The sequence below is a fragment of the Mya arenaria genome, chromosome 14 (assembly GCF_026914265.1).
Source record: "Mya arenaria isolate MELC-2E11 chromosome 14, ASM2691426v1".
NCBI lineage: Eukaryota > Metazoa > Mollusca > Bivalvia > Myida > Myidae > Mya > Mya arenaria.
This window is the reverse complement of record NC_069135.1, coordinates 44,175,257-44,188,526: the sequence shown is the minus strand read 5'-3', so window position 1 is coordinate 44,188,526 and position 13,270 is coordinate 44,175,257. Positions and strand designations below refer to the sequence as shown.

The window sequence follows — 13,270 nt, the reverse complement described above, 5'->3', positions numbered from 1 at the left end:
AAATATAACAACTTATCATCAAATATAAATGCAAATATCTTAAAAAATTTACAACTTACCTTCAAATATACATTCAAATATCTTAAAAAATATAACAACTTACATTCAAATATCTTAAAAATATAACAACTTACATTCAAATATCTTAAAAATATTACAACTTACCTTCAAATATACATTCAAATATCTTAAAAAATATAACAACTTACATTCAAATATCTTAAAAATATTACAACTTACCTTCAAATATACATTCAAATATCTTAGAAAATATAACAACTTACATTCAAATATCTTAAAAATATAACAACATACCTTCAAATATAAATACAAATGTCTTAAAATATTACAACTTACCTTCAAATATACATTCAAATATCTTAGAAAATATAACAACTTACATTCAAGTATCTTAAAAATATAACAACATACCTTCAAATATAATTTCAAAAAAGGAGTGGGGACTATTTGACCAAATTGGGGGCGCTTTAACAATTTTTTTCCAAGTGCGGGCTATTTGACCAAAATGGGGGCTATTTGACAAGGTGCCATTATTGTAAGATCGTCAATCGTAAGTCCGTTAGGTACTGTGCAGTATAAAACTGTTTGTCCAAACCGTTTTGACTTAAACAAACCAAAACATTCTTCCCAAGATGGCAGCATGCTGACAGTTTAAGAATTCTCAGAAAAGAGGCTGATTCAGGTCCTTTAACGTTGCAATTTTATGTAGTTTAAGGATTTTATCGGATACTAGATTCATAAGAATACGCTATATACTTGGATCGCTTACCTTTGTGGCTAAATGATGTTTACAATTGAGCGAATTTCTCAGGGGCCGTCTCAAAACTTATCGCACATGTCAAACGCTGAAAAGGTCGCAGTGGGTCGAATTTAAAAAATAAAATGGTATTACTTCAATATAAATATATTGTAACCATTATCGAAGTCATTGTTTCATCCGGAAATTAATAATTTATTATGGATTATAAAATTATGTGTAACCGTCTAGATACAGTACTATTATAAATAAACGTTATAGTCCAACAAAATGGCAGTCAATGAGTCTTTTGATGATTTTTTTTTACTTTGGCAGACTTTATACAGTTACAGGGATACTTGCTTAGGTCACAATTCCAAACACTTTTTGAGGTTTTTCACAATTATCTTGGAGAGTTTTTGTTGTATTAAATTAAAATTGCGTATGAAACATCTTTGATTAATGTGACAGCATCTGTCAAAGTACAGATTCACGATCTCATCAATTTTATGTCGAAAATCGTTTATTTTATAGACAGTAAATCACCCTTAAATTTATGCTATGGAGGTCACAAATACCGAACACTTGAAAAGCGAAAATACATGGTCATACAATTATAATTAATAAGTATGCTATATTAAATAAACATTTAGCTGCAACGTTATTTATTGTTTGCGATGTTTTTCAAAACATGAAATTCAAATGTAAGGCATGAGGAGTTAGGGTTTTGACTTGTTGAAATTCTTAGAAGGAACAATTTGTTTTTCATTTCAACTAAAAATTGAAACTTTTACTTGAATTGGCATTCTTTATTAAATATTCTGATACTCAATTGCAATGTGCTAATTGGTAAACAAAACAACACTAGTTCAGTCCCTCAATCAATTAACTTTATAGGACCACAGTGTGGCACACCAAATAGAGTACCCCCATCAATTAACACATTGTTTAATTTGAAATCGAGGCCAATAATGTTATTGATTGAAAAGATGAAGGTCCCTTGTATTTCACACCTTATGCCAATTTATTATGGGAGGAGTTGGGGAGCGCCAAAAAAGTGATTGGATGATGCTTCAAGCTAAATAAATCTGACATGTCTGATGACGATCAGCCAACCATTATGATAGCAGCCCTAAACATGTGCTTATACAGCTGACACGCCTTTTGGCTATTGGCCAACTGTTATGCACCAGTCAATTGTAACCATGGGCGTCCCAGGTCCGGGGATAGCCGGGGAAATGGGCCGTGTTTTTACCTTTCAGGTGGCCCCACAGTGCCGGGTGAATGGGCTGGTTTTGTCTTCGCTTTAAATATAGCGGGGCATGGGCTTTACCTAGGGTCCCTGGGGTGTGGGGGCATTTGGCGGGGATTTAACCATCTGTTCGTCTCCGCAGGGCGGGGATTTTAGCCGGGGTTGGCTTGACCGAAAGTCAAAGTCCCCGCTATTCCCCGGACCTGGGGGGGCTGTTGTTACAATTGACTGGTGCATTATCAAAGCATAAGCTGTGTATTGTCAATATTGATTACTGTTATGATAAGGCTCATCGCTGTGGGAATAAGGCATGTTCGTGCAATTAAAGCGTATTGGTAGTAAGCCAGGGCACAGGAAGGCATGTCGAGTCTGACAAGCCATAAAGGCCTGGCAGAAACACTGCCTTAGAGTCTTGGAATGGCTTGTTACCACACATGAGTCATGTTCTGCTTCTAGTGACAGCTACACATTATTATGCCCCCCTTCAAAGAAGAGGGGTATATGGCTTTGCACATGTCGGTCGGTAGGTCGGTCCGCCGTCGGTAGACCAAAGCTTGTCCGAGTGATAACTCAACAATGCCTAGACCTATGGTCATTTAACTTGATATGGAAGTTGGGCCTGACCTGAAGATGACCCCTATTGGTTTTTGGGGTCATCGGGCGAAAGGTCAAGGTCAAAGTGACCTTGAATGGTAAAAGGTTGTCCGAGTCATAACTCCACAATGCCTGCACCCATGGCCCTCAAAGTTGACTTGGAGGTTGGGCCTGACCAGTAGATGACCCCTATTGTTTTTGGGGGTCATCGGGCCAAAGGTCAAGGTCCCAGTGACCTTGAATGGTAAAAGGTTGTCTGAGTGATAACTCGACAATGCCTGCACCCATGTCCCTCAAACTTACATTTAGGTTTTTGGTGACCAGCTGATAACTCCTAAGGATTTTGAGGTCATAGAGTCATAACACACTCTTTCCTCACACTTTGAATGGTCATAATCTTAAAACAGCCTCAACGGTATCCAATGTCAGTGACAAATCAGCTGTCATTTCGGTCCATGCATTTTTCATTCAATTGTCCATATAATCCTGACGACATGGCCCTCAGGGGGGCATAATGTTTGGCAAACATCTCTTGTTAATATTATATTTAGAGATGCAAACGAATGGCAAAATTGATATTCGAATATCAGTAATTCTTTCGAACGAATATTCGATTACCAAAATACATCTTTTAAAAGTTGTAGTAAACTATTATAATATTCTCTCCAGTAGTAGCCGGGCATTTTAGCCCTACTTTGTCCTAACCATTACGCCTGGCGGACCCTGAATTTCACCAAATCAGCCTCTGAAATTCCTCATTTCAGAAAGAGAAAATGTAAAACATTATGAACAAAGAAAAAAATAACTTCATTTATATTCCTGTGCCTTCATATTTGTAAACAACGTGAACTTAGATGTATTTCAGGTCAAATGGCATTAATAAGTCAATGGAGGGTCTCGTTCTGGGATTGTCCTGTACTAAATAAAACTATGGAAAAACCCAACCAAATCGGGAACTAGTTTATTCCTTAATTGGCAAAGGCATTTAAGTTTACCGAAAATAATTGATTGTGTCACTTATCTTACAGCCAATTTTTGTTAAATTACTTTTAAAGTACCCGACGATATGTCCCTAAATCACATATGACGCGTGTTTATTAGTGTATTGTCATCACATTCACACCTATGGCAGTATAGACCCATTGTTGTAAAAACAAGACAAACAAACTTAAAACACAACAACAGAGTTGTAGGCAACATGTTAATTATTATATTTATTCAACAACAAAATATCGAATATTCGAATACCGATTTTGACATTCGAATACCAAACGTTTGATCGAATATTCGAATATTCGTTTGCATCCCTAATTAAATTGCATATTTATTTCTGATTTGAATGATGAACAGCACATTTTATGTCAATAATTACATTTAATTTCAAAATTCTGAAGCTGTGGACATAATGTTTCAAATATTTTGCTATATGCATCTAACTTGCGCTTTTAAAGGCTTTACTTATTCATTGTATGTATTTGGTTGTAATTCATTGACAATAATCACCATCCCATTTGAATTATTTATGATACAAACTTATTTTGTGTATTTCCAGGTGTTGGATTTTCGCCAATTTATCCAAGACACTCCTCCATTCCCTCGGAGACAGTTCCTTACAGTCTTGAATCTCCAGTTTTCTACTCTGAGGAGGAAATGGCGGACGAGCCCGGACACAAGGCCATGCTGTACTTTCTAGAGATCTTGATGAACTCTGGAGTGCCACTCACCATAAGTCAGCTGGCTGGAAGGTTTGGGAGTAAGAGCTTTACCCCAGACATGCGCCAGGCATGTGGTGGCAATGAGTCTGGCTTAAAGAAGTTTCTGTTGAAATTCCCTTCATTATTTTGTGTCAGTGGAAATTTGGTGAGTTTGAATGATGGAACGGCTAATCTTGGGAAGAATTTTCGTGAAAGCAGCCCTGCTTCAACTACCTCTGATGTCTCAGTTGAGACTGAGGCTGTGCAGTACTTTCGAGCTAAGATCATCAGGAAAGGCGAGAAGTGGATGCATGTTCTGAGCCTAGCAGGCCATCTCTCACAGGCAAATGCAGAGATCCGCGATTGTGTTGGCCCACAGAACCAGTTCAGAGAGTGGCTGGAACGACATCCTCTTATATTTGACATCCGAGGAGACCAGGTCTCATTGAAGGACAATATAAACTACAGTGCTGTCAACCCCTCTTCTGAATCTCTGGACCTTGATGGCATTCAGTTCAATGCCAATCAGCGTTATTCAGTTGGTGACAACAATCGCTACTCTGTTGGAGATAACCCCCGCTACTCTGTTGGAGATAACCCACGCTACTCTGTTGGGGATAATCCTCGATACTCTGTAGGTGACAATCCCCGCTTCTCTCAGTCTGTTGGAGACTTCAATCAACAGCCAAGAACACCAAAACTTAAACGTCGCCCAAAATCAATAGAAATTCCTCCAAATTCCCCAAAACCTTCGTCTCTGTCACGTACACCATCATTTACCTCACAGAATCTACCTACTCCTCTAAGTGCAAAATCTGGGCCTGCTACCATGACTGCAAATGAATACAAGGCTGTTATGTTTCTGAAAGGAATAATTGAAAAGAAGGGTGACATGAAATTAAATGGACTTACTGGTCATTTTAGTCAGGCTCCGGAAAGTTTACGAAATACCATCGGTTGGAGTAAGCCAGAACTTGAAAAATTTGTTCGGAGTCATGCTAATATCTTTGTCATTTCTGAAGATGAGACAGTATCCGTTATCAAGAATGCCAGATTGAATGTCATCATTACAGGCAGTAGACCAAGTTCTACCCCGACTAAGGCTGGGAAGCAAGGTCAAGGTCGTGTATACCATGTTGCCAAGCTGTGGGGAATTGTTGATTTAGGCAAGCATGAGCATGTGTTTATTGACAGGACAATATTTGGAAAGCAGATCGATGACTTAAATAAACTGCTGACTGTTGGAGAAATGGTGTGCTTTGATTCAATCCCTGCACCAAAGGGCAGCAGAGCTCGTTGGAGGGCCATTAAAATTTGGAAGGAGCATGAGTCTATTGAGGACCTTGTTGACAAAGTTACAGCTCGTCTAGGTTATACGTTGAGTGACGGCTCTTTCCGGGAACCAATGACACCAAACAGTCCAATGCCAATCTCAAACATTGATGAAGAAATCCGTCGAATGATACCCGAGTTGAATGACTCAAGTGTCATCCAATCTCCTGTCAACGTTGGTGGGATTAAGTACTCATTCTCAGATGCTGCCCCAAGTGGTGCCGGGGTGGTACCAGTTTGGAATTTCCGGCATCAAGAGCTCTCAGCTATGCGTGACATTGATGACCTTGACCTGAGTGACGACAGCGATGCCCCGAGCCTCAGTATGGTTGCCGAGAAATACTACATGAACCGATCTGTTCTGGGAGACACGCCAAAGAAGGACAGTGGCGAAACAGAAGTAAATGGCCAGGATCAAGCGAAACCTGAGGAAAAGAAGACAGCGACTACCATCGGCTGTCAGACGATCGTTACTGGTGAGGTGTTGGCCACGCAGCTTTTTCATGAGGATGTATGAATTCCTGATACTGCTCATGAGCAGGGCTTGGGCTGCATTACAGAAGGAACTTGATACATTATTAAATATCAAAGCTGAAGTTCAAACTTCTGAAATGTGCTTATACTGATATTTTCTTGAACAAACTTTGAATTCTTTGTAATCCTCGGTAGGGAAGTATGTAAATCATTAATGAAAACAAAGACTGGACTATCATGCATATTTATGAAGTTATCATCCCTTAACTGTAATCAGTTCTTGTCCGAGCAAAATACTAGAGGGATAGAAATTAAACTTTATATAGAGAAAGATACCAATGAGAAGAAGTGCAGTGCTCAAGAACCATAATCCTGCCCTTCATATTATTAGTTAATCTCCCGTTACCTGATATACCTCGATAATGGGTGCTTGTCTGAAAGTACCAAAGGGATTAAAATGAAACTCGGAATGTAGATAGATGGAAAAAAAAGTTGAATTGGAGGACCCAAGAATCATGATCCTATCTCATGTGTGCTTGTCCAAGCCATATCTTAAAATTTACTTGAGAGATATAAATGAATCTTGGCATAGAAATAGATAGCAATGACAGAGTGTAGTACCAAAGAATAGTAATTTGTTTTAATTCAGTCATCTCCCCTTAACCTGATATTTTTCCACAACATGTGCTGGTTCAGGCCATATCTTGGGATGTTCTAAAGGAACTCAAAATGAAACTTGGTATATGGATTGATTGCAATGACATTATAAAATGTTTGAAGATCCATATTCAGGCTACAAGCAATATTCCTCGTCTACTGATTGTTCTGAATTTCAATAGCTGCATTTTAATTTCATTTTTCATTTTACTTATTCTATTTTCACTGGAATTTTGGGGTTCTTTTTATTAACTAAACATTAAAATATTTATTATTTCTTTGGCTACAACCATTAACCTTCTACCTGCACACTGTATTACAATTTCTGCCTTTTTATAGAAACTTGGCTTTTGGGGAGCATCCTTCGCTTCCAGTGATAGTCTTGTTCCATCTGTACCAGATATGCATGATAGAATATATTTAAAATATTAGATTCAAATTGATCTTAAGATCCTTCTCTAATACAGTCCATGGGAAGTATGTTTTGCTTTTTGAGATCTGAACGTGATGGTAGTTGATGCACGTTCACCTACATGTGTATCAATATTATATTTGATTTACGGTTAGGTTATGATCATAATCTGACAGGAGTAAAAAAAGGAAATGCTCCTTTTTATAATTTTTTTTCAAATTATTCCATTTTCTCTGGAATTTTGGTGTTCCTTTTATTAAATATCTAAACTTATAAATATTTATTATTTCTTTACTTTTTCATTTGATTTATAAATAACAGGGAAAATAGTTTGTGAAGTAAGACATTATTTTGAATTTATCTTTGATGTCTTCCGCTGTTGCAGCTCCAGTCAAATGTTTCAAATTAATGAATACTTCAGTTTAAATATATTTGTCAGCTTTTTCTTGTACCTTATGTCTAAATCAGCTTTGTATTACACCAAACCGTGAACCTTGTGGAAGGTTTGCATTGGTTACAGACTTTATATTCACATTTTAGATTATTTTCAATTTTGTCAATTATATAATTATTCAGAATTTAAAAGTTGCTCAGTACTTTCCTAAGTGCTTTTACTCAAATTAACTCTTGGAGTCTAGTTCAACCATTTAATTATTAGAATAGTCAAAGTTTTATTATATTAAAGTTACATTGTGTTAGAAATACTTTTAATGATTATTTTATATTAAGGTTGTACAATATTTGTATGTTATGTTTCTGTGTGGGATATAAAAACTGTGCATGAAGTGATGAAGGGTTCATAATGTACCTCTGGGTACATGTATTTCTGTATTTATGTTTTACAAATAATGTTTTGACCAAAGTGAGCTCAAAATTTATTTATTTACAGTAAATTTGCTGTGGATACATATAGTTATGAAGTGAATTTTTGATGTGGACTTCTTAAAAGCATCTTTGATTTAATTTCTATTGGTGGAAAAAATGTGCACATTTACAGTTATACAGACTATACAGTATACAATGAATACATCTGCAAATAAGTTATAACTGATTAGAAATATGATAAACAATCAGGAGATTTGTAGCTTAAAATTATACCATATATATATAATAGTTATTTGTATTTATTCCAGTTGTTGCATCCCACACAGATTTTTGATTGTAACTATTTCGACCATCTTTTTCGACTTTCGACCTGAAGTTTCGGCTTACTTTCGATTAGATATGGATAGGTCTCAAAAAACATCCTTTTGTAGGGAAAAAAATGTTAATGAAATGAATTGTTGTAATATTTTTTACTTAAAAACATTTTTACCGAATTGTACATTCTGATTGCATAACGCTGCTTCATTATATGCTGCTTCATATTACACTTAAGTTACATGTATGTGTTGAGAACCTGAGAACACACAGAAATACAACGTGTAGTTCAAAAGCTGATTAAAAATAAACACGCTTCGGCTTTATGGTTCTTTAAGACTGTAGAAATATTGCTTCGTATATTTCCTACAAAAAAACTTCTTGATGCCTATCCATGATCTTATTTTAACAAACTAGAGGTCTTTCAAAGGAAGTTTAATGCAGTTGAAACCTAACAAGTTGGTGATTATCTGCATTTAGCAATAATGTTTTCAAATTTGATATTCATTTGCTTGTACATTGTTTATAGCCTGTATTTTATGCTATACAAGTACGTTATTAGTGCTGATATTATTCATGTATATTATAAATATGTATCCATACCGTGTGGATTGGTGTGTTAACCCATTTCTTTTGGTTTTATTAACGTCTATTTTGGTATTTAGCATGTACTTGGACATGACATTTTTAGCTTGTCTATTTTTATCATAGCCTTGGTGTCATTGTCGTCACCTTTTACCATGGTCATTGAAGGAACTTGCACATGTTACAAGAGACAGTATGCATTGTGTAGCCAAGTCCATAACTCTAGCAATAATAATTGTGGAGTTATACCCTTTTTTACCTCAAACAATAGACGAGCATTAGCATTCACTTGTGGTGCTCTTGTTTTATTTTATTATTTCGTGCGAGTTATTGTATACATTATGTCAGGGCTTTTTCATCATCTTTAGTAGAGCAGAAATTCGGCTTCTTACCAATTGAAAAATGTGTGTATTTATTCTCATTTTCAGCCATTTTGTTTCCCCAGAAATACAGAAAATAATATTAACAAATTGTACTCATGGAATCATTGTTTGTACTGATGTTATAGCTTTGTTTGTTTTTCTTCCATTATTTTAAATATATGAGTTGGAAGCCATAATGTCATATATTTTACCATTTTGAAGCGTTTAAGCAGTAAAAATTGCCAAAATGAATTGGCCAGGTCTCTCACCAATTTTTGCGGAAAAAGCCCTGTATGTTTTTTTGCATGTTATTGTTTCTTTTGTTACAGAGCTGAACGGTTGCCTTATTAATGAGAACTGCTACAAATAAATAGAATGCTTAGTGTTGCACAAACAATAACAAGCTATGCAATGTTTATTTAATTGTGAGCAGGGTATACTGTGACCCTCACATTATAAAAAAAAATATTTGTGAAATAAGAGAAGTGAACAATTTTAGACAATGTGAGGTTTTGCTATATATCGAGCATGCATCACAACCATATACACTTTTATATAGTGTTATAGCACTTGTCTACGTAAGGCCAGGCCAAATTCATTCAATGTTAAGTGTCATCACATGGGTAGGCGTAGTTCAAGATAAACTGAATTTCTAGAGGATTGATAACAAAAATAATGATTTTTTTCCAGAAATATATAATCTGCAAGAACTTCAATTTATAATTGTCCAGACCATGTTATGCTATATAGTATCCCCCATAAATGTGTTGACATGTTGTTTTTTAGTTGTCTGTCGGTCCGGGCCAAAATAGGTGTTCAAGGGGCTGTGTCCTTTAGGGTTAGGAGCAATTTGGTTATGTTTTCTATTGAAAAAAACACAAAACTACACATTTAAAGGACTTTTGTTAAAGAAGGAATAACCCCATAAACCAGAAATGTTCATATATCTATCCTTCTGTCCATTGCAAATTGTGTCAGCTCCATACACATTAAAGCCATATCCCCCGGCGGGGGAAAAATCCCCCGGAATTTCGATCCATCCCCCGGTCTCCCGGCGTGAGATAAAAATCCCCCGGAATTGTAAAATTTCTAAAAAAAAAATAATTTTTTTTTTAGAAATTTTACATTAGGCAATAATGACAAAGTAAGTGAAACCACAGTATGTGACTGAATGTAAAGAAACAACTCCACAAGGGTGAAATGCCAAAAGGAAACTTTTACAACAAGAGATCAATTAATTTGTAGTAATTATCAAAGGCAAAGAAATATTACTCTTTTGGAAGGAAGAAATTAATAATATTTATTCTATTCTCTTATTGTCTGAAAGTCATCAAGCTGATAGAATTAAGCATAATTTTTTTTTAAAAGACTTTGGAGGAAGGTAAATTTAATTTAATTGTCTCGAAAACATATTTTTCCAATGACATATTTTGTTCTGAAAGTGCATTACAGTATGACATGACAGTGTATCATAAGAATATGATAAATCATGACATAGAATAATTCTGTATAATGAAAAAGTTAAGAGGTTTTCAAAGCAAACTATATGTGAATACATTTTTTCGTACTTGCGTCTAAAATACTTTAAAATTTCGCCAACTTAGACCTGCTAAAAAAATCCCCCTGAATACAACCAAAATCCCCCTGAATTTTCAGCCTTTTTTAACAAATCCCCCTGAATGGTCTCCAGAAAATATGGCATGTATGCATACAGTATCTCTTGAAACACTTGAGGGATTTTGGAATAACTTCTACATATGTTCACCATATTGAGACATTTCGAGTCCCCTCCATATAATTCGAACCACTTGAAGGATTTCCAAATAACTCTCCACAAATATTCACAATATTGAGACATTGTGTGCAGAGGAGGAGACATTAGTTTTTACAAAAACAACTATCTAGTTTGTATATTTATTTGTTAAAAGGGAGTCAGATCTGTTGGTTTTTTTGTTTCTCCTGCCTGGTAGTGGGTAGCTTTTGAATTTGGAACCAGGCACTAAACATAATATTAACTTTGAATGGCCTCGGTAGTTCTACATGTAGTATCCAAGTTCATTATGACATTATTTATTAATATACTTACTCGTATGAGTATCTCAATTCTAATATATTTACATGTTAACCTAGGGCCTCTGGGCTAAACCGCCTCTTATGAAACCATGCTTGCCTGCTTAAGACGGACAAAGATGAATCATATTATTTTAAGATGAGACTGTGATCTTGAATTTATTTGTTGATCGAAGCAATCTTAATCCTTGGCCATTCTAGAAATTAGTTAAGAGTGTACTTACTATCATACATATATTGTTATAATGGCTGGAATAATGGCTCACCGCAAGATGAATGTAAATTCTTGTAATTTTACACAAAGTTACATCTGTGTTGCACTGGTTCCTGGGTTTGTGTACTATGTAGTTTATTAATGTATACATACATGTATATTCTACTTATCAATAGAATGTGTGGATAGTCCGAGAGTCACATGGATCTATACCATTAACATCATGTACATTTGTCCGATACCATGCTTTTAATTCAGATAATGTTGCTTTGCTTGGTTGTGTAATTATGATATTCTGGTTACAAGAATTGCGCCTGTTTTTCATAGTTTTAAATATTTTCAAAATTTTACTATTTTTTCCAAAGTAAAAAAAACAGTAATTTACTTTCAAGCACATTAAAAAAAATAGTATAATTTTAAAATAAGCAGGTCTTTTGGCTAGTCATGATTTCTTATATATATATATACAGATTTGAGAATATTCAAATAAAATGTAATCTCATAAAAGCACGCCTCTTGTTTATGATTGTCAATGTCCCTGACAGTTGACTTCCCCTATGATCCCAGCGCCTTATGGACCTTGGTCATGTTCAAGTGAAAATAATCTAAGGTGTAATAGTTCTGTGATTTTGCTGTATATTTATACCCCCCGACAAACAAAGTTTCAACCTGTGGTCGGTCGGTTTGTCGGTTGGTCCTTAGCAATTTACCTTGTTCGGAGCATGACTTAAAACCTACTGGATGGAATTGGATTAAACTTCATACAATGGTAGAGCATAATGAGAGGAACTGCAGTGTACAATAACCATAACTCTATTCTTGCTTATTACTGAGTTATTGCCCTTTGTTACTTTTTTTGTCCAGAGTATAACTTGAAAAGTACTGGATGGAATTCATTGGAACTTCATACAATGGTAAAGCACAGTGAGAGGAAGTGCATTGTTCAAGAACCATAACACTACTTTAGTTAATTACTGAGTTATTGCCCTTTTTTTGCAGTCAATTTTTTTTCCAGACATTGACTTGCAAACTACTAGATGGAATTTATTGAAACTTCATACAATGGTAAAGCACAATGAGAGGAAGTGCAGTGCACAAGAATCATAACTCTATTTTAACTAATTACAGTTATGGCCTTTAATACTTTTTTCTTGTCCAGAGCATAACTTGAAAACTATAGATGGATGGAATTTAATAAAGCTTCATACAGTGAGAGATCATAATGAGAGAAAGTGCAGTGTACAGGAACCGCAATTCTATTTCAGCTAATTACAGAGTTACTGACCTTTGTTACTTTTTCTTGTCCGGAGCAAAACATGAAAACTATTGGATGGAATTTAATAAAACTTCATACAGTGATAGATCATTATGAGAGGAAGTGCAGTGTACAGGAACTGCAATTCTATTTCAGCCAATTACAGAGTTATTGCCCTTTGTTATTTTTTTCTTGTTGAATTAATCTTCAGAATAAGAAATGAAAAGTCACTCTGTGATGATCCTACAGAATTCATATTGATGTTGTTACAACTTAAATCCTTGAATGAAACAGGCCCACATTTAAACATTAAATCTCAAACTGAAACAAGCTGGCCATTGTGGGGATTTAACTAGGGAGATGCTGCTTGCTCAACCAAACCAGTTAGCTAGCAAGTATTACTCCATTAGCTCTTGACATGTGCAGGGGAATTAAGGAATGACTTGATGTCCAACTTTGATATTTTCACATG

At 35.4% G+C, this 13,270-nt stretch overlaps 1 protein-coding gene across 1 annotated transcript; it reads left to right on the top strand.

The window, feature by feature from the left end:
• Positions 1-633: 633 nt before the first annotated feature.
• LOC128217259 (uncharacterized) lies at positions 634-12,044 on the top strand. Its single transcript, XM_052924283.1, has 2 exons — positions 634-703; positions 4,156-12,044. The coding sequence occupies exon 2, from the start codon at positions 4,254-4,256 to the stop codon at positions 6,144-6,146; it is 1,893 nt and encodes a 630-aa protein (XP_052780243.1). The 5' UTR covers positions 634-703; positions 4,156-4,253; the 3' UTR covers positions 6,147-12,044.
• Positions 12,045-13,270: the final 1,226 nt, after the last annotated feature.

What these genes read in the sequence shown, in the direction of transcription:
- LOC128217259 (XM_052924283.1), top strand. Translation starts at nt 4,254, where the DNA reads ATGGCGGACGAGCCCGGACACAAGGCCATGCTGTACTTTCTAGAGATC.